This window comes from Mus caroli, unplaced genomic scaffold (genome assembly GCF_978045245.1).
Source record: "Mus caroli unplaced genomic scaffold, Mus_caroli_1 scaffold_20, whole genome shotgun sequence".
Classification (NCBI taxonomy): Eukaryota; Metazoa; Chordata; class Mammalia; order Rodentia; family Muridae; genus Mus; species Mus caroli.
This window is the reverse complement of record NW_028227275.1, coordinates 14623129-14642105: the sequence shown is the minus strand read 5'-3', so window position 1 is coordinate 14642105 and position 18977 is coordinate 14623129. Positions and strand designations below refer to the sequence as shown.

Sequence of the window (18977 nt, the reverse complement as noted above, 5' to 3'; positions counted from 1 at the left end):
TTCTGAGTGTGGTTTCTAGTTCCCATCTACATATTTTGTTTCCCAGGGAAGCTACCTTGCAAGCCCAGCTGTCTAACTAAAACATTGTTGTGTCACTAGTATTTCAGAGTCCAACTGGTGCCTGTCTGTCTGTCCTTCCTGGGAGCAGTGGAAACTTGCCCCCTTTGCCGATTGCCTTTTCATGGCTGTAGCATCCCATATGTTGTCTGGCATATGACTGATGTAAGGGGCATTCAGGGCATAGTTCAGTGCCCGTGGTGAGGGTGGCGGCGAACATTTCCACTAGAAATTTGTCAGCCCGGTACTCCCGGGCCGGAAGTGGGTGCTCCCGGGCCGTTCATACGGAGCAGCTGAGAGCGGGTGTCCTGTATACTTTGAGCATCAGTGATGGATTTCAGTTTTCCTGTTTTTCACGCTTAACCTTTAAAACTTGAGCGCCTGCCTAAGGTAGCGAGGATGACGTTGGCTCCAGCCAGCTGCTCCCAGGGTTTTCCAGCCCCATAAATTGGCAAATTAAAACCATGCCTGGAGAACCGTTGCTGCCCCAGCGTCTCTTTCTATGCTGGCACCGAGAAAGTTCTCGCGTTGATTAAATTGACCTTTACAGTGGTTCTGCTAAGAATAGCAAGTACAAGACATGGAAAGCGTTGAAGAGGGCCTGGTTAGCCCCAGAGCCTTTGCTGCCACCAAAAAAAAGGAGATAATCTTTTGCATCTGTGCAAAAGATGTTCCACTCCTCAGCCGTCATAAGAGCAAGCCCCACAGGTCCCGTGTCAGCCTTGACTGCTTCTTCTCTGTGCCATTGTTTTGTTTGGTGTCTCATGGAGCTTGTCACCGTGTGTGGTACTGGGGGGGTCTATGGTGGCCCTGGCAATAGACCCACTCGCCACCACTGCCGTTCTTAAGGTGAAGGCTTTGGTGCAGCAGCACTTTTAAGAAAATGTGTGGGCATTCTCCTCCATGGCTGCCTGGGTGCCCTATGTCTGCAGTGCGAGGTAAGGCTAGAAGAGGGTGTTGGCTCTCCCTCCTGGCGCTGGAGATACCGATGGTTGTGAGCCACTGTATGGATACTGGGAATGGAACCTCTGTCCTGTGGAAGAGTAGCCAGTGCTCTTAACCACAGAGCCATCTATCTCTTCAGCCCCGAGAGCACTTAGATTTTACAGTTCCTTTTTGAAGTGCGTTCTCTGTCTCTCTCTCTCTCTCTCTCCTTCTTCCCTACATAGACTTTTAGATGCTTTTCCAATAACTACATATTCTTTTCTTTTTTTTTTTTTAAGATTTTATTTTACGTGTATGGGTTTTTATCTCCTAGCCAAGGACGTTGCCTGACATCATTTTTGTACTGAAACATTCTTCCTGTGCCTTCCCTGCAGTTACAGACTCTCTAGCCATCCTCTTCCTCCCAAGTGAACTTCCTCCCTCCCAGAAGCCCCTTTGGCAGTCTTGGTGTGGCCTTCCCTCTGCGAGTGTGTATGGGTTTGTGTATGGGTTCGAGTGCCATTGCTGTTAGCCCTGTGTGGTTAGTCCTCTGCCTTCTCCCAGACTGCACTGCCGTGTGAGGGCAGCGTTCAGTTGCCCATTTTGTTTCCCACCGCAGCTCAAGGCTGTCAGGAAATGTTATAGAAAGGCCCAAAGGCTTTGGGCTCCTTCCATTCCTCACTGGCAGCATCCACACCTCAGCTGTTGGCTTGAGAGAAAGGAGTCATGGGTTCTATGGGCTGTACACTGGCTGGAGGCTGCTGTGTCAGACCTGGGATGGATGAAGCAGTGGGTTTGATGGAAACCGTAGGCAGAGCCTGCACATCAGCATGCGCAAGACCTTGAGCACTGAACCGACCAACCAACCAAACAAGAACCCCTACAGGTTGAAGATGTTACACGTTGTGTTAACTAGCCCTAGGGCCATCCCTGTCCCTTGCCCAGAGTCCTGTTCCTCTTAAGTGTCAGAGATGAGATGGACGCCGAGCCTGCCAGCTCTCTCTCCTATGGCAGGTCTGGCTTGAGGAGCCCACGTCTCATCCCCTGATTCTCCTTCACATTGTTTCTGCTAACACCCTGAGCCCTCTCCCTGGCTCCATCACTGCCTGCCCCCTTTCCTTTCCCATGCTAGAGTGGCAGTTCCCACCACCAAGACCAGAACCGACCGACCGACCGACCGACCGATCCACCGCGGGCATCCTGCACGCGGGGAGGCAGAGCGGGGAAGGGTGGGTAGCTGGACAGTCCGAGTCAAAGTGGGTTTGAGGAACTGGGCTAAGGGCTGCCAGGACAGCTCTGTCTGGAGGCAGATCAGCAAGGCAGAGTGGGGTTCTGTTTATGACAGGCCTCTTGCCAGGAGCAGAGCTGACAGCCGTAGGTCACGAGGATGCCACTTGTTTAGATTTCAAGTGTCTTCATTGCGTGCCTCACGTAGAACCAGTTGGCTGCCTGGGCCACCTCTGCTGGATTCATTTGCTGGGGTGGAGGAAGCGCGGTATGGTTTAAAGCTACGTGAATACTTTGAACTTGCTTTTGCAAACGAGCGCCAAGAGAGACCGGCTCTGGCGGGCGGGGCTCGGTGACCTTGGAGACTCTGGTGTCCTGTGGAAAGGAGTGGTTTGCTCTGAGGCCAGAGCGGCCAGCTAGGTTCTGGAGAGCATAGCAGACGCAGCTCTGCTTTCTCTGCACATACCCTGTGTCTGGAGGGGCCTCCAGCCAGCCAGCCGCCTGCAACGTAGCTTTTTGTTTTCAGTGGGCTGGGGGAAGCAAGAATAAAGAACTCTGCAATGTTGTGAGACGCTCATTGTAAGCTTTGACTGCCCTTTCCTGCGTTCCCCCCCCCCCCCCCCGAACTGGTTTATCCTGGGGTGTAAGAGTTTGTTTCTTTAAATCAATTTTGTGTTTTACTACGGTGCGTGTGCGTGCAGTTATGCTCACACCACACCATACATACAGAAGTCAAGATGTCCTCTGACACCAGGGAGCTGGCGCTGTCCTTCGTCAAGCCTTTGGGGCTCAAACTCAGGTTTTCGGGTTTGTGTGACAAGCATTTTTTTTTCCCACTGAGTCATCCCACTGGACTGAAAATAAGACTTTGAAGGGCCATGAAAGCCCTGAAGGTAGAAACTTGCACTGAGGAGGGATTTGGTGTAAGCTCTGCCCTGTCTCCTGCCTTCTCTCTGTAGCTACAGGTACCTCCTGTAACTAACTGCCTGGCCTCCAGCCGGAGACACTCACCAGAGGGCTTTGTTTATGGCTGTGGCTGGTGTAGTAAAGCTGGAGCCGCCATGTGACTTAACTTTCCCCTGGCAGCCGTCCTCTGGGATGTCACCCATGGGCCGGGGCGGTAGCAAATGCCTTCCTTCGGGTTCCGTTTCTTTGCTTGAGCAGGGTTTTCGTTCACAACTGAGGTTTGTGACACAGGGAACAGGGTTTTCTCTGTCTTTGTGTCCTATTTACCCAAGATGGTGCTCGGCACACACTGGTTGTAGTAAATGAAATGTTGAAAGCCAGATATGGCAGGTGACTTTGTGTGAGCACGCACACTAGTGTGTCCGTGCACATGTGTGCATGTGAAGGCCAGAGGCTATTAAGCGTCTTTCTCAGTTGCACTCCACTTTGTTTTTTGAGATGGCCTCTCTCTGAACCTGGGATTGACTCCATCAGCTAGGCTGGCTAGCCAGCAGGCCCTAGGTATCCTCCTGTCTCAAGTCCTTGTGTTGGGATATGACCCTCCCTCATCCTCTACTCCCTCCTGTGTTGCTGGAATTACAGATGACCCCGACTCTACCCAGCTTCTTATGCGGGTTCTAGGGATCCCACCTTAGGTCCCAATGTTTACACAGCAGGCACACTACCAACTGAGCTGTCTCCAGCCCCTGCCTCCTCTCTAAGACATATCCTCACCCTGTGTCCTAGGATGGCTTGGACTCCATTGTGCAGCCCAGGCTGGTCTCGAGCTCAAAGCAGTCCTCCTGCCTCGTCCTCCTGAGTTTTAGGCTTACATATGCAGCCCCCATGCCTGATTGGTATTCCATGTCCTACGTGTGAAATATATTTTCAAAATGTGCACACACACACACACACACCTCATCCACCAGTGCTATGAATAGAATTTGGCAGAGTGCTCCGTGGTTACTCAGCAGTGCCCTTTACGTCGGTGCCCTGATGAGGGACAATATGAGTCCTGGATCAAGTGAAGACCCTCGAGGGTAATAAGTAAAAGTGATCTAGTAAATTGACGTTGGACCAGGCCAACTGAGTAGGTTCACCATCCGGTTCTAAAGAGGGAGGACTCCGAGGGGAAGGTTTTGTGGTTTGTTTATCTGTTTATTCCGGGTCTTGTTTGTTTGTGACTTCCGATCCTCCTGCCTCCAGCCTCTAAGTGCTGGGATGATAGGTGTGCAGCATTGTGTGCAGCTTCTGCGGCAATGGCGTTGAACACACGGTTTCCCGTGTCCTAGGCAAGCATTCTGCCAGCGGGGCTGCGTCCCCGACCGAAGTTTTGCTTTCAAACCATCTTTTGAATCTTATCATTGACAGTCTGGGAGGGAGTTTGGAAGGGAGACCGGACTGACTGACTGGATGATGATTCTAGAGTCCTGTTTGCATCCAGCTTTCTAGAAAAAACTCACGGGAAAGTGACTTCATCGCTGTTAGCCACGGGAGAGCTATTATCTTCCTAGCAACTGAGTTTAACAGTGCACATGAACTATTTCTCCTAGGACGTACGTAGAGCACGGGGCACCCTTCCCTGTCCTGTCTGAGGGGAGCCTTACTTTTTACCAAGTGGCTTTCTGTGTTAAGACCTTTCCCTAAGGGGGAGGGGGGAACCTTTGTTTTTTTAAATTCTGCTGTGATCAGGTATTTCTCGTTATACTGTTTCCTTAATGGGATAAATGCTGGTGATGTTTGGGGGACAGACAGACAGATGACCAGGTGTGGGTAGACGAGGACGGGCAGTGGGTACAAGCTGTGGTGTAACATGCTCCGTTGCATCTTGATTTTGTAGGATAAGGAAGCCTGTGTGGGTACCAACAATCAAAGCTACATCTGTGACACAGGACACTGCTGTGGACAGTCTCAGTGCTGCAACTACTACTATGAACTCTGGTGTAAGTCCTTGTCCAGGGGGTTCTTGGCATCCCAGGGTCCCGGTTACTGCCTCTGCTCCTTGGGAAACCACAGGCTGGCCAGCCTTTTCTGATTCTCTTGGGGACAGTGTTGGTGAGTAGAACTGGGTTCCGGGTCCCGGAAGTGATTTCCTTTCTAGAGCAGGAGGGCTTAGGCCCCCTCTGGGCACCGTGGGCTGAGGACCAGGGGATGTAGCCCGTGCCACTTTGGAGGCCAGGGTCCTTGGGCAGTGCTTCTGCCTAACACACTTTGTGCCTTTATCTTCTTAGAACTCAGATGAGACGGTGCTGAGTGCCAGACAGAGTAGGAGGACGGCAGTCCCGAGGGCCGGGCAGTCCCGAGGGTCGGGCAGTCCCGAGGGCCGGGCAGTCGCAGGTGACTGACTCTGCAGTTCTTCCCACGGCTGTTTGTCAAAAGCAGCAACTGTGGGCCGTTTCCCCAGATGACTCTGATTCCTAGCTTGCCTGCCTTAACTCGCACAGTCCTCTAGGCTTCCCCTCCCTGTCTCTCTGCACCCCCTCCCCCAATCAGTGATATGGTAGGAAAACAGCTAGGACCAGTATTTAATCTGGCAAGGAAATTGGACTCCTAGCTGGGAAGTCTCTCTCCCTGTGATATGCAGCGAGCCAGCATGGGTGGGTCCTTCAAACAGGACCTCTTCCTCACCCTCAGCCTTCCAGGACTGAGGCCACGGAGCTACAGGAATTCAGTGCAGGGAAGGACAGAGCTCTGAGATCCCCACCAGTCCTCCATGTACAGAAGCAGTGGCAAAAGGAGGGTCCAGAGCTGCTATTTTAGTCAGTGTGGGGCTGAGAAACTGATTAGGGAACACCAAGTGCCAAGCAGGTGGACTGGCTGTGTTTAAATGTTTTAAAATGCAGATAACCACAGGGTTCAAATTCTCCCTCCCACCCCTTGTCAAAACAAAAGGCCAAGTCAGGCTGCCAAAATTAAGCCACAGAGCTCCAGTTTGTTTTCCTGGGGCCGGGCCCAGCCGGCATCACTTATGGAAAAGACCCGGAGTTGCTGAGGTCCCGTCTCAGATTGACAGAGCCTCCTGGGTCGTGGGGGGAGAGCAGACAGACTCAGCCAGTAGCCACCAGAATTGGGTCACCAAAGCCAGGGCCAAGAGGTGGGCCAGTGGGAAGGACTGGGGAAGCATGGCAGGGAGATTGTCTGAGAAGAGGGGCCTTCTGCTTCTTTACCTTCCAGGAACGGTCAACCGGGAAAGGGAGGAGGCCGGACGAGAGCATAAACTCCCATTGTACAAGGATCAGGGCTTCTCGTGTTTGGGGACTGGGGCATGCGCGCGCGCCCAGGGCGGGAGGGGGAGGAGACCACAGACTGAGCCATTAGGAGGCCTATGTCCAGCAGTGGCTTCTTGGGCAGGAGGTGCCCAGTGCATACCTCTCTGTCCCTCTCAGGAACCCCCTCTGTAAGAAGTGTATTGGAGGGGACTTAAGGGCTGGGGCAAGCTGTGACTGTTCTCAGCAAAACTGCACTTGCTGTTTTGTTTTTTCTTTTGGTTTTGGTTTGTTTCTTTAAGACACGTTCTCTGTATACGGTTGGTCTGGAAATTGCAGTATAGCCCAGGCTGGCCTTGAGCTCTAGGTTCTGCTACCTCTACCCCTCAAGAGCTGAAAAATACACTTCTCGTGGTTTTTAAGCCGTGTTCCCTCTAACAGCCTTTCAATTTTGCAAAAGTAATTGGCCTTGAGTGGTCTCCCATCTCCTGCCCCCCCCCCCTTTTTCTATGGGAGAGCACACTGAGCCAGGAATCATTGGCTGGGTCAGACGAGGCGCCTCTTCTTTTCACAAGAAAGGCCCTGGGGGAAATGCCGTTCCCCCAGCCCTTTTACCTGTACTAAACTAAATTGACCTGCGTCCTAAGGACTGAGACCTGCACAGTGTACAGACCCACAGGCACACGCTGACCTTGAGTTCTCTTCAAGTTTTCAGTGTGCTGTAACCTGAACCAGTCCCTGGGCCTGTGTGAAGTGAGAATGCATGCTCGCTCCTGTTCTACCGGTGCAGTGGCTGAGCCGCCGAAACCTGCACCTGTGCCTGGGGTCACTGTTCAGTCAGTCAGTCAGCAAACCCGATTCCTCGGGTCTTCCTCCTCAGCGCCCTCGCAGAGGCTTATTTAAACACAGATTTCCAGGCCCTGCACCCTTCAGATCTGAGCTAGACCGGAGAGTTTGCAGTTCCAGCAAGCTCTTAATCGATGCCACGGCCTCTCGTGTTTTGGAAGCAGCGTGAGGCCTTGATTCGTGCATCGGGCAGTGGTCAAGCAGAGAGGAGATGCAGCGTGAACTATCAGCAGGGAAGCATGGTGGATATGTTCAGGGTAGATAGATAGGAGGTGTCCACTCAGACAGGAGGCTGCTGTTAGCCAACACACCGTAGCCAAGAGCCACTGTCCCGAGACTGCAGGGCACCCTGGGAGAGTTGGGATACAGGATGCTTTTATGGCTGGCTAAGCTGAGAGAAGGAGAGGCACAGATCATAGGGTCTCAAAGGGCTTCTGTGCGTGTCTAATTTCCCTGAAACAGGTGGAACAAGGAGACCCCAGAAACCTAGGAGTACCCTCAAAGGCAAAAAGCCTGAAGCTGGGGTTCCCAGTTCTTGTCTGAGGCTCTTTTCCATTCTCCAGACCACATTTCCCAGGGAGGAGTCAAAGTTGGATTTTCTGTCCCTGAGATAAAAATCTGGAGGAATTTTACTCGTGTCAGAGTTTCCCTGCTTTGAGTTTCAGCTGAGAGGAAAGGCCACCGGTGGGATTTCCTGAGATGACTCGAAAGAGGCACAGCCAGTCCACTGAATGCCAGCCCCCTGATACTTACTCCATGATTTTAATTAATATATGAGAAGCTGCCCAAACTTATGGGATGCTCTGTGACTGTGTGTTTGTTATGTCTGTGACTGATGTCCCAACCCACTTGAGCTGATATTAAGTCGGTTAGCTCTTGAGCACACTGGCTGGCAGGAAGCCTCCTTCAGGCCCTTGTTGAAGCACAGTTCCCTAGTGGTCCAAGTCCCTGGGCGGGGCCAGGATGGTCAGCCGGGCAGCCCATATCAGTGGACACAGCATCTTGTTCATGGCAGGACCTCAATAAATAGGAGCTGCAACTATAACAGTAAGCCAGAGACGGCACAGTACACGGACAGGCACGGTGGGGAGTGTACTGTGTTAACACAAGTTAACATGTGTGTTAACTTGGGTGAGACCATTGTTCTCCCCGTCTTACACACAAGGGGAATGGCAACAGAATCCCAAAGATCACGGGTTATCTGGAGTTTGAACCTGCGTAGCCGTGGTCACCCTTCAGGCAAGTTTGTTGCCTTATAGTTCAGATGACACTAGAAAAATTCATTTTCCAAATTCAAAGATTTTAAACAGCATCAGGGCAGGAGTTCCTGATGGGAACTGTCAGGGCCACGGGAACAAGAGGAGCTAAGTCTGCAGTGTGAGCCTGCTCCCTGGTGGGGAGTTTCCTGCCAGCCGAGGAGTGACATTTTCCCAAGTCTGTCCTGAACTCTAGGGCACGTGACTCAGTTCCTACAAGGGGGACTGTGATTGTTTTTAAAAACATGTTTTTCATTTAGCTTAGCGTGACAAATGCTCCACACCACGAGGTCATAACTTGGGCGGGAAGTGTGATGGGGGTTATCTAGGTTGGTGTGTGTGTGTGTTTGGGGAACATAGAGAATTGCCCCAAGTTTGAGGTCAGCCACAGTTGTATGGCAGCACCTGTCTCAAAGACAAAAGCAATAGAACCTATCTCTGCATTTCTGAAATGTAGCTAAAATATTAAAATTTGGTCCAACCGCACTGGGACTAATCTAATACCCCACCCCTGCTTACAGCCAGTTTATAGCCTTGCCTGGCATAATTCCCGGGACAGTCCAGTTTGTGTAGGCCACATCAGACTGTCATCTGTCTGCCTTCCCACCAGATGGGACCAGCTTGTTGTCCGTTTTCCCATCTCTAGATTGACACCCAGTGTGCTACAAGACCTTGTATTTTTCCTTGTGTAGATCCACACAGATGACTCTCGTGTGGTCTTATGTTTGAGACTGAGAGGTGCTTACCCAGTTAGAGTCACATGTGACATCACACAGCTGGTGCGCAGTAGAGAAGGTTTTCCTTCTCATATCAAGTGGGAGAATGTGGGCCAGGGCATGGGAACGTCTTCCGGGCATGCGCGTGTGTCCCAGCATGCACGAGGCCCTGGATTTTGCGGCCTGCTGCTCTTCCTCATTTGTCCAATTTGTGGTTTTTGAAAAAACAGGAAGCCTTTCCTACGGTACTTGAGCGACGTGGACCTCGGTCTTGTTTTAGATGAAGAATCTCTTTAAGCTTTCTCGCTCCTGAGGTCTAGGAGACGGTTCTGGCGGTAACTTCTGATCCGGACTGTCCTGGTGGCAGGAGAGACTCAACTCCACTAAGTTGTCCTCTGACTTTATACATGTACTGTGTGTGAGCACAGAATAAACAACAGTGAGAACAATTCCTAATAAATCCTTAGACTGCACATGGAAAACCCTGTAGCGCACTGTGGCAGTCAGGATGGGCTAGGTTTTGCTGCAGGAACAAACATGTCCGGAATCCTAGCAGCCGAAACCAACGGGCTTCTTCCTCACTCTTGCTGTGTCCGCTGAAGGTGGAATGGGGGCTTTGTTCCCACCGGGGCATGTCTCATAGCCTAGAGCCAGAAATGACTGCCTGGAATACCAGTGAGGACTGATGGAAGGTTTCACACAGGAAGCATGCTCGTCACTAAACGACACGACACGCTGCTTTTAAGTTCTGTCAATAGGTAGCTCCCCCAAGCTAAGGTTTAGTTAACCTCCCCCAAGCATATAGAGGCCAGGAAATTCGGACCTACCCACGCACCCAAAGCGAGAGAATCAGGAATTTTTGGTGTACATGAAAGCAACACGTGGCGTTTCTCTTGTCTGGCACGACAGGGTTTCCCTATATAGCTCAGGTTGATTCTGAGCTCTGGAGGTCTTGCCTCTGTCCTGCAGGCCTGTGTCACTACAGCTGGCTGAGATTTTCTTTCCTTAACAGTTAAGTTTAAAGCAATAGCTGAGAATAATGCCTTGGATCACATCTATTAGAGCAGAGAAAATACAGAGAACGAGGAAATACTGGGGAAATGATTCAAGAAAAAAAAAATAACACTAATGTTGATTTTCTAGAGAAGGAAGGAATATACTTTTAGTGTTTAGACCTGTAAGGTGGGGGTGAGAACGAGAGCAGAGAGCTTCGCGGTGTCTGCTCACTTAGCAATTATGAAGTACCAAGTTGAATCCCCAGGGGCACAGAGATGGCCTAGAGAGATTGCTCAGCCGCTGAGAACACTGCTCTTGCAGTACTGGGGTTGAGGTCACAGCTGTAACTCCCGCTCCTGGGGACCCAGTGCCCCCTTGTATGTCAGTGAAATCTCAGTAGGTAAAGGTGCAAGGTTCCAGGGCTGGAGGCCTAGAACCTGACGCCCCAAAGCCACACACACTCACCTGCACGCGAGTGTACCCAGACACACACGCAGAAGCTACACCTCTGTCTGCATATCCATAGCTATATAATAATTTAAAAACACAAATGTAATCCCAGTATTTGGGATGTAGAGACGGAAGTATGGCCAACTTGGGCTGTGACCCTGTCTCAAATGCAACAATAAGCAGACAGAGAACAAAAATCTCTCTTCTCAGTCAATAGCAGCTAAGAAGTCCTTTCTACTATAAAGAAGTATGCACACATTTGGGAAAACAAACTCGGATCAGAAAGCTGACTGTTTTTCCGCCAGAGCGGCTTCCAGATGCCCGCCCTCAGGCCTGCACACGCCTTTATTTTTGTTCATAGAGCCTGTATTTTATTACTTCATTTCCTTTCCAGGTTTGTGGTGCTAGGGACCTAGAAGCCACCTCACCCATGCTAAGCAGGCATGAGTTCTACTGCCAAACTTCACCCCAGCTCTAAGTGTGTGTGTGTGTGTGTGCGTGTGTGTGAGAGAGAGATTGTGCGTGGTTGTGTGCACATTGAGTGTGGGTTCTCCGGAAGCTAGAATTACAGGCAGTTGTGGAGTTACGGGCAGTGTGGGTCCTGGGAACCGAACTTGGGTCTTTTAAAAGAGTAGCAAAGCCGGGCGTGGTGGCGCACGCCTTTAATCCCAGCACTTGGGAGGCAGAGGCAGGCGGATTTCTGAGTTCGAGGCCAGCCTGGTCTACAAAGTGAGTGCCAGGACAGCCAGGGCTACACAGAGAAACCCTGTCTCGAAAAATAAAAAAAACAAACAAACAAAAAAAAAGAGTAGCAAGTTCTTTCTCCTGGGTTCTCACTCTAGCATAACCACTGCCGCAGCCGCCACCTCCCTTTTTAAAAAAATAAGCATCTCACAGTGTATCTCAGGCTGGTCTCGCAAATGCTTGAATTATAGGTATGCACCAACACAAACACACACACATACACAGAGAGAGGCTACTATTTTAAATTTATCATTTGGAAAAAAAAAAAAGCCAGCTGGGAGGTGGTGGCGCACGCCTTTAATCCTAGCACTCAGGAGACAAAGGCAGGTGGGTGTCTGAGTTCCAGGCCAGCCTCGTGTACAGAGTGAGTTCTAGGACAGCCAGGGCTACACAGGAGGAACCTAAGAAGAGAAAAAAAGAAGAGGCCAGTAAAAATAAAATTAGTCATGGGTAATTTTTTAAAAGATTTATTTATTTATTTATTTATTTATTTATTTATTTATTTATTTAATGTATATGAGTACACTGTTGCTGCCTTCAGACACACCAGAAGAGGGTGTCAGATCCCATTACAGATGGTTGTAAGCCACCATGTGGTTTGTGGGAATTGAACTCAGGACCTCTAGCAGAGCAGTCAGTGCTCTTAACCAATGAGCCATCTCTCCAGCCCCTAGTCATGGGTACTTTTAAAATTGAATTTTTTTCTAGTTTCATAATTAAAAAGAATAAAACAATTGGGGAAAACAAAACAGAACCTGGGTTCTGTTCCTTTCCTAACCCTACACGGACTCTCACACTCATGCATATGTAACTGCGGTTCCAGGAGAGCCCACACCCTCTGAACGCCGGGGCACCAGCACAGACACGCACGCACATACATTCTTAAAAAGTCATTCCTTTGTGTTTTTCCTTTCGGTGTTTCTCCCATGTATGTCTGAATATATTTAAGCAAAACTGGAGCATTAATATTTTTTTAAAGTGTTTAAAAGCCTTTTCTATCTATATTTCAAAATTGAGAAGGTGTTCTCATGTGGGGGTTCATCAAGAAAGTGGGAAACGAGAGTGCATGCTCTGGGGTGGAGAAAGAAGAGGAGGCTGCCAGGCCCCTCCGCCTCCCAGGCTTAAGCGATACGGGGATGGACTGTCCAGGCAGTGCGAGATGGAATTGTACCGGATTAGAGAGCGCCGGAGGTCATTTACACTCTCCAGGGAAGAGCAGGGGCCTGAGGCAATTAAAACTTTTCCATTTCTCTGTTTAAGGACTGCACTTTGCAGAGGCACATGCATGGGGAAAAGCCTCCCCCCGCTTCCTCATCAGGGGAACCCTAAGAATTCTTATATGGGGGGCCTCTCTGAAGTCCTCTGCAATTGCTGCTCTTCCAGGTTGGGGTAGGAAGGGCAAAGATAGAAATCTGAAGTATTTTGTCCAAGATGCCCTCCACATGTAAATCACAGAGCCAACAGTGTGCTGAAATGACAGCTTGGTCCCCCTCACCTGGCCACTCCCTTCCTTCTGTCCCAAGCATCTTCCCCCATAGTAGAAACGTTTTGAATGTATGGCTTGACCTAAGTGACTGTCTGTGCCGAGGACACTGTCTAGACCTTGTTTGCGAGCCGGCCCCTCTCACTGGTCCTCACTGTGTGTGTGCCTGTCTGTCTTGCCTCCCCATGCCCCAGGGTTCTGGCTGGTGTGGACCGTCGTCATCATTCTGAGCTGCTGCTGTGTCTGCCACCACCGCCGAGCCAAGCACCGCCTTCAGGCTCAGCAGCGGCAACATGAGATCAACCTGATCGCTTACCGGGAAGCCCACAACTACTCAGCGCTGCCCTTTTACTTCAGTGCGTACCCACACTGCCCGACCTGCGTCCCTCAAGTAGGGGATCACATAGTGGGTCAGGCTACAGTTAAGGTCCTCAAGCCCCAAGGGCCGTTTCCATACATACATATACATACATACATACACATACACACACACACACACATATATACATACATACACACACATATACACATACATACATACATATACATATACATACACACATACATACATACATACACATACACATACATACATACACACATACAGCCACATACACACATACATACATATACATACACACATATATACATACATACACATACATACATATACATACATACATACATACACACCCACATACAGACATACACACACATACATACACACATACATACATATACACACATACAGACATACATACACACACGTACATACATACACACACATACACATACGCACATACATACATACATATACATACATACACACACACGTACGTACGTACGTACATATAGGCTCTCATGTAGCTCAGACTTGCCCCACATTCTCTATGGAGCCTGTGGGTGGCCTTGAACTAGATTTTTTTTAATTTAAAGGCACATAGTCAATGGAAGTATAACGTTGGTGGCTTGGGCTCTGGCACTGGCTAGATCTAGCTCTCAACAACCCAAATTCCTTCTGTTTGGCTTGCCGCCATGTTCTGTGTCTTGTAGAGTCGTCACGAAAAGGACAGATAAGAAGGGTAGTGTCAGGACTGTCTGAGAACCAAGAAACTTGATGACTTAATGGAAATCCGTACACTGGAATTCCCTCCCCCATCCTCTCAGGAGATCCAGGGATGCCCAACCAGACATCTCATCTCTTCTTAAGCCATCTATCACATTGTACAGATTGTGATGTGACAAGTTTTTGCCCTTCCCTAGCTGGAAGGCTTTGTGTAGTAAATGCTCAACAGCAGCTGCTGTTCAGCTCTAAGCGAGGTGATCTGCCTCAAGGTGTTGAGCGCATGCAGTCAGGAGGGATCTCACCTGGCATGTTTTCAGTGAGCCTTGATGTCACAGGCTCCTTACTCCTCCTTGACTGGTGATCAAAGCTCACTAAACATGACTCCTGAGCTGAGCCAAAATGAAGCCTGTTTGTACCTCCCTCATCTTCAGCCACACTGCAGTGAAAGAGGCAACAGAATACAGGGTTCTGACCTTCAGGGAAAACCCCAGAAAATGCGCTATGTGTGTGGGTAGGGAGAGAGGGCTGTAGAAGGCTTACGCTAGGGTCCTTGAATGAGGCCTAACGACAGACAGAGGAGGAAAGGTGTGACCAGCGACCAGTGCTGGAGAGAGAGCTCAGTAGGAGAGAGAGTGTGTGGATCTTGCTGTTGGTCCAAGTTTGGTTTTAGACAGATCACAGCCACATTCAGGGTATCAAGCCCCCTTCTGGCTTTCTTAGGTACTGCACTTAAGTATACAAACCCCTTCTTTCCTTTCCCTCCCTCTATACACACCCCTCTACACACACACACACTGGTTTTTTGGTTTTTTGGTTTTTTGTTGTTTTCCTGAGACAGGGTTTCTCTGTGTAGCCCTGGCTGTCCTGGAACTCACTCTGTAGACCAGGCTGGCCTTAAAATCAGAAATTCGCCTGCCTCTGCCTCCCAAGTGCTAGGATTAAAGGCATGTGCCACCACGCCCGGCCACACACACACACACACACACTCACTCACTCACACACTCTTAAAAAATAGAATCTTTGTAAAAGAAAGAAATGTGAGGCTTATGTGTTTTTGGGAACGGGACTGTTCCAGCAAGAACTTGTCTCCCAGCCAGGTCACCACATCTGCTTCCCCCACCTCAGGTAGGGAGGTCCTTGCTCAGGCAGCAGCACCAGGAAGCATCGTCAGGTCACATGCATTCTGTTCTTCCTCCAGGGCAGTGATTTTCAACCCGTGGGTCCCCTAAGAGCATCTACATATCACATATTTACATTTCGATTCATATCACAGTTATAGTTATAAAGTAGCCACAAAAATAATAAAAAAAAATAATGCTCACCACAACATGAGCAACTGTGTTGAGGGCTCACAGTGTAAGGAAGGTTGAGAACTGCTGCTCTAGGCTGTTGCAGTCCCCTTACCTGCCCACAGCTAAGAAGCATAGCCACCATGGCTCTGGGGTGGGAGGGGACAGTGTCGCGTTTCATGAGCTTTGTTAGAGTGCCGGCCTGTGTGGTAATTTCTTCTCCCACCTCCCTGTTTTAGGGTTTTTGCCAAACTCTTTGCTACCTCCTTATGAGGAAGTGGTGAACCGACCTCCAACTCCTCCCCCACCGTACAGTGCCTTCCAGCTCCAACAGCAGCAGCAGCTGTTGCCACCTCCTCCTCAGGGTGGCCCTCCAGGTGGCAGCCCCCCAGGAGCTGACCCGTCACCCCAGGGCTCCCAGGGAGCGCAGAGCAGTCCTTTGTCTGGACCGAGCCGAAGCAGCACAAGACCTCCAAGTGTCGCAGATCCTCAGTCCCCTGAAGTGCCCACTGACCGGGAAGCCACCAAAGCCTCTGGGATGGAGTCTGGTAGCCCTGTGGCCGGCCACGGGGAGCTGGACCCGGGTGCCTTCCTGGACCGGGATTCCGAGTGCAAGGAGGAGCTACTGAAAGAATCACGTTCTGAGCGTGGCGGCGTGCCCCCTGACAGCGAAGACAAGACCCCCGGTAGGCATCGCCGCTTCACAGGTGACTCAGGCATTGAGGTGTGTGTGTGCAACCGGGGCCACCATGACGATGACCTCAAAGAGTTTAACACGCTCATAGATGATGCTCTGGACGGACCCCTGGACTTCTGTGACAGCTGTCATGTGCGGCCCCCTGTTGATGAAGAGGAAGGGCTCTGCCTGTCCTCGGAGGGTCAGGCTCGGGAGCATGGGCACCCCCACCTGCCACGGCCGCCTGCATGTCTGCTGCTAAACACCATCAATGAGCAGGACTCTCCAAATTCCCAGCACAGTGGCTCCCCAAGCTAGGACACGCCCTGCCTGCACCCAGGAGCTCGACAACAACCAGGGTCAGGGACACCCACGAGAAAAGCATTAAGTGACTTGGACATGTGGCCCGGCCACTTTGTCCTCTTTATTTTTTTTCCCCCCTCCTGTCCCACCTTGCCCACATCTCCAGGTACAAATTCAGGATGTGGATGCCTCCTCTCCCCACAAAAGCACAGTGTTCTAGAAGACGGAGAGGCTGCTCCTGTGACTCATCCCGTACCCCCCTTTCAGAGCTGTGTCCCACCTACCTGCCTGGCTGAGAAACACGCGTTTGCAAAGCCCCCCGAGGACTGGGGCTGGACTGTGCCCTAAGGTGGTTCTCAGCGGTGACGGAGTGGATTCTCGAGAGAACCGTGTCTCAGTCTAAGAGACACCGTTTCTCTTGGCCCAGAGTGAAGAAGGAAACCCTCAGGGGCCGGGGGATTGTCACCGTGGCTGCCAGTGGCTGCAGAGCACTGGTCTAACCCTGTGGGAGGGTGACAGCTAGTCAGGGTAGTGAGGGACTCGCTGAGCTGACAAGGCCCAGGCAGAAAGTACATATCTGTGCGTTGTAGAGGGGACCCTTCCCAGCCTGGTTCAGGTGTCCATGATACTACATTCTCTGGGTTTTCCTTTAAAAACAAGTAACAAAGGCTGGCAGGAAACAGCCAGACCAGTGGGCAGGCAGGGACTCTTCGTTACAAGGGAATTCTGCTGCTGCTCCCCAGGCTGAGTCCCCAAGAGTCTGACTACCATTGGGCCAGGAGGAGAGAGCCTGAACAGGCCTGGTGGCGGGAGCCTTGGGCCTTCCTTCGCTTCTGCCCTTTGTCCGTGCCCCTCCTGAACACAGTCTGCGGTCTCTGTCTCCCTGTCCTCTGTAAGCAGATGGACTGAGGAAATTGTGTGTTCAGGGCAAGGTGGCCTCATAGCCTGGTTCTCACACAGTATTTCCTCTTGCGTTTGACTTAAGTCTGTTGTTTGTGTCCTTGTTTTAAACTGACCACTTAGAAGGAGCGCCTTGGTTACCTGTGGTTCTCGTGGCTGCTCTGCCCCCAGCCTCGTGGAGAAACATGACTCACTTTCCTGTACAGCCTGTGTAAAAGAGTCACCTGGGTAGGAGGTGACCGCTGCCTCCAGCAGACCTCGGGGCCTGGTTACTGTCGTCTGGCTCCGGAGACCCAGTCATGCTTTGTCAGGAAAGAGGAGCAGAGACGATGCCGCTGAGAGGAACATTCCCCACCCAGCCCTGCTCGTGCCAAGAGTTTGGTTCCTACCCTGCTCTTGAACGATGATGGAGAGACTTGGCGCCACTATTATGGTGAGAAAGGAATAAAAAGGCAGACAACCCAAGTCCACATGTAAACACACAGACCCGAGGCTGTAAGGTGAACGCGTGTCTGCATTTGGATACCACAAACCAAAATCTTTGTCGAACAAAAGTGAAGTCTACACAGTGATGTTGGATGGCTTGTGTGTGTGTGTGTATGTATGTGTGTGTGTATATGTGTGTGTGTGGTATGTGGCCCCGAGCCCTGTGTTTTCTGTGAAGATACTTTGAATGGCCATTCTGCTCACATATAACCACATGCCTGGAGCACGTATGGCCCTCTCAAGGTAATTTATTTTATACATTTACTGTTTACCGAACAATCGTCTGACCGTACTCGGGTGTATGCAGCAATCTCGTCGACGGCATGGCCTGTGTTTGCCAGCGACACTGCCCTCCAGAAAGGTTTCTTCCTCAGCTCGCCACTGCGATTTGCACACTGCTCCACGGGCACTCAGAGGCCTCCATTCTGTTCCCTGTGCGTGGAAACATCCGGAACCAGCCCCCCCTCACCCACCCCCCCCATTGGCTTCAGACAGGAGCTTGATTGGGTCTTGAGTTACAAGCACGAACTGGTTGTGGCCCAGACATCGGCCTGTCCAGGATCAACGGGAGTCTCTGGCCCCATGCACAGCTCATCCCCCAAGATCCAGAGAGAGGGCTGGTGCGTGGTCAGAGGGGCCCGAGCTGCAGCCCTCCTGCACTTCCCAGCTGATAATCTTGTTAAAATCCCAGACAACTCACTGCAGTGTCTCAGAGGCGAGTTCAGTTTTCCCAAAATGAACCCCTCGTTCATTAACTGTTTGTGAGATGGGACCCTCTCCAGTTTTGTTGCCCTGGCAGAGTGAGGGGGCTGGCCCGAGTGCCGACTAGCTTTACTGAAGCACCCACCATGATGCCCGAGCCACAGTCTGGCCCTGCTGCTGTAGGCCACCCTGATGCTCAGAGAGAGCACCGGAAAAGTGAGTTAGGGGCCAGGGAGACTTGACTGAGTTGGGTTTCTAGGTAGGAAGGGTTAGGCAGAGGGCTTGGTGCTACGGTCAGATTTGCAGCCGCTAACACATTCCTGTGTGAGGCCACCACCGTCTGCCAGTTATTGTGAATATGTGTATTTTAAGCAATAAGATTCAGTTGCTCAGACTGCCCTGAGCGGTCTGGGTGACGATATCCTGTGCTGTGATTGTCCGGAAGACAGAGTGGCTCCAACCACTGTGAGAAACCCCAATAAAATCAGTCTCAAGTGTTCTACACAGTCTTCTGCCGCTCCTTGTTCCCTTTCCTTCCTTCTCAGACTTTCAGGTCACAAACCTCAAGCACCTTTGCCTTCTCCCTCCCAAGACCTAATGGTGTTACACAGCAGTTAAGAACAGGCCAGCAGGAGGCAGGAGGCTGCTGCTGAGTCAGCACTTGGTCCTGAGGCATTTCCCTCAAATTCTGTTTCTATTATCAAG

At 50.9% G+C, this 18977-nt stretch overlaps 1 protein-coding gene across 5 annotated transcripts in view; it reads left to right on the top strand.

The window, feature by feature from the left end:
* Wbp1l (WW domain binding protein 1 like) overlaps positions 1-18774 on the top strand; it is a 59378-nt gene extending 40604 nt beyond the window's left edge. For 3 of the 5 annotated variants that reach the window (XM_021151210.3, XM_021151209.3, XM_029472336.2), the window contains 3 exons: positions 4994-5096; positions 13045-13206; positions 15445-18774. In XM_021151210.3, coding sequence (XP_021006869.1) covers positions 4994-5096; positions 13045-13206; positions 15445-16199 — 1020 coding nt within the window. In that variant the 3' untranslated portion in view covers positions 16200-18774. Of the gene's footprint in view, positions 1-4993; positions 5209-13044; positions 13207-15444 lie in introns of all 5 variants that reach the window. The other 2 variants (XM_021151211.3, XM_085834076.1) reach the window with 1 other exon arrangement.
* Positions 18775-18977: the final 203 nt, after the last annotated feature.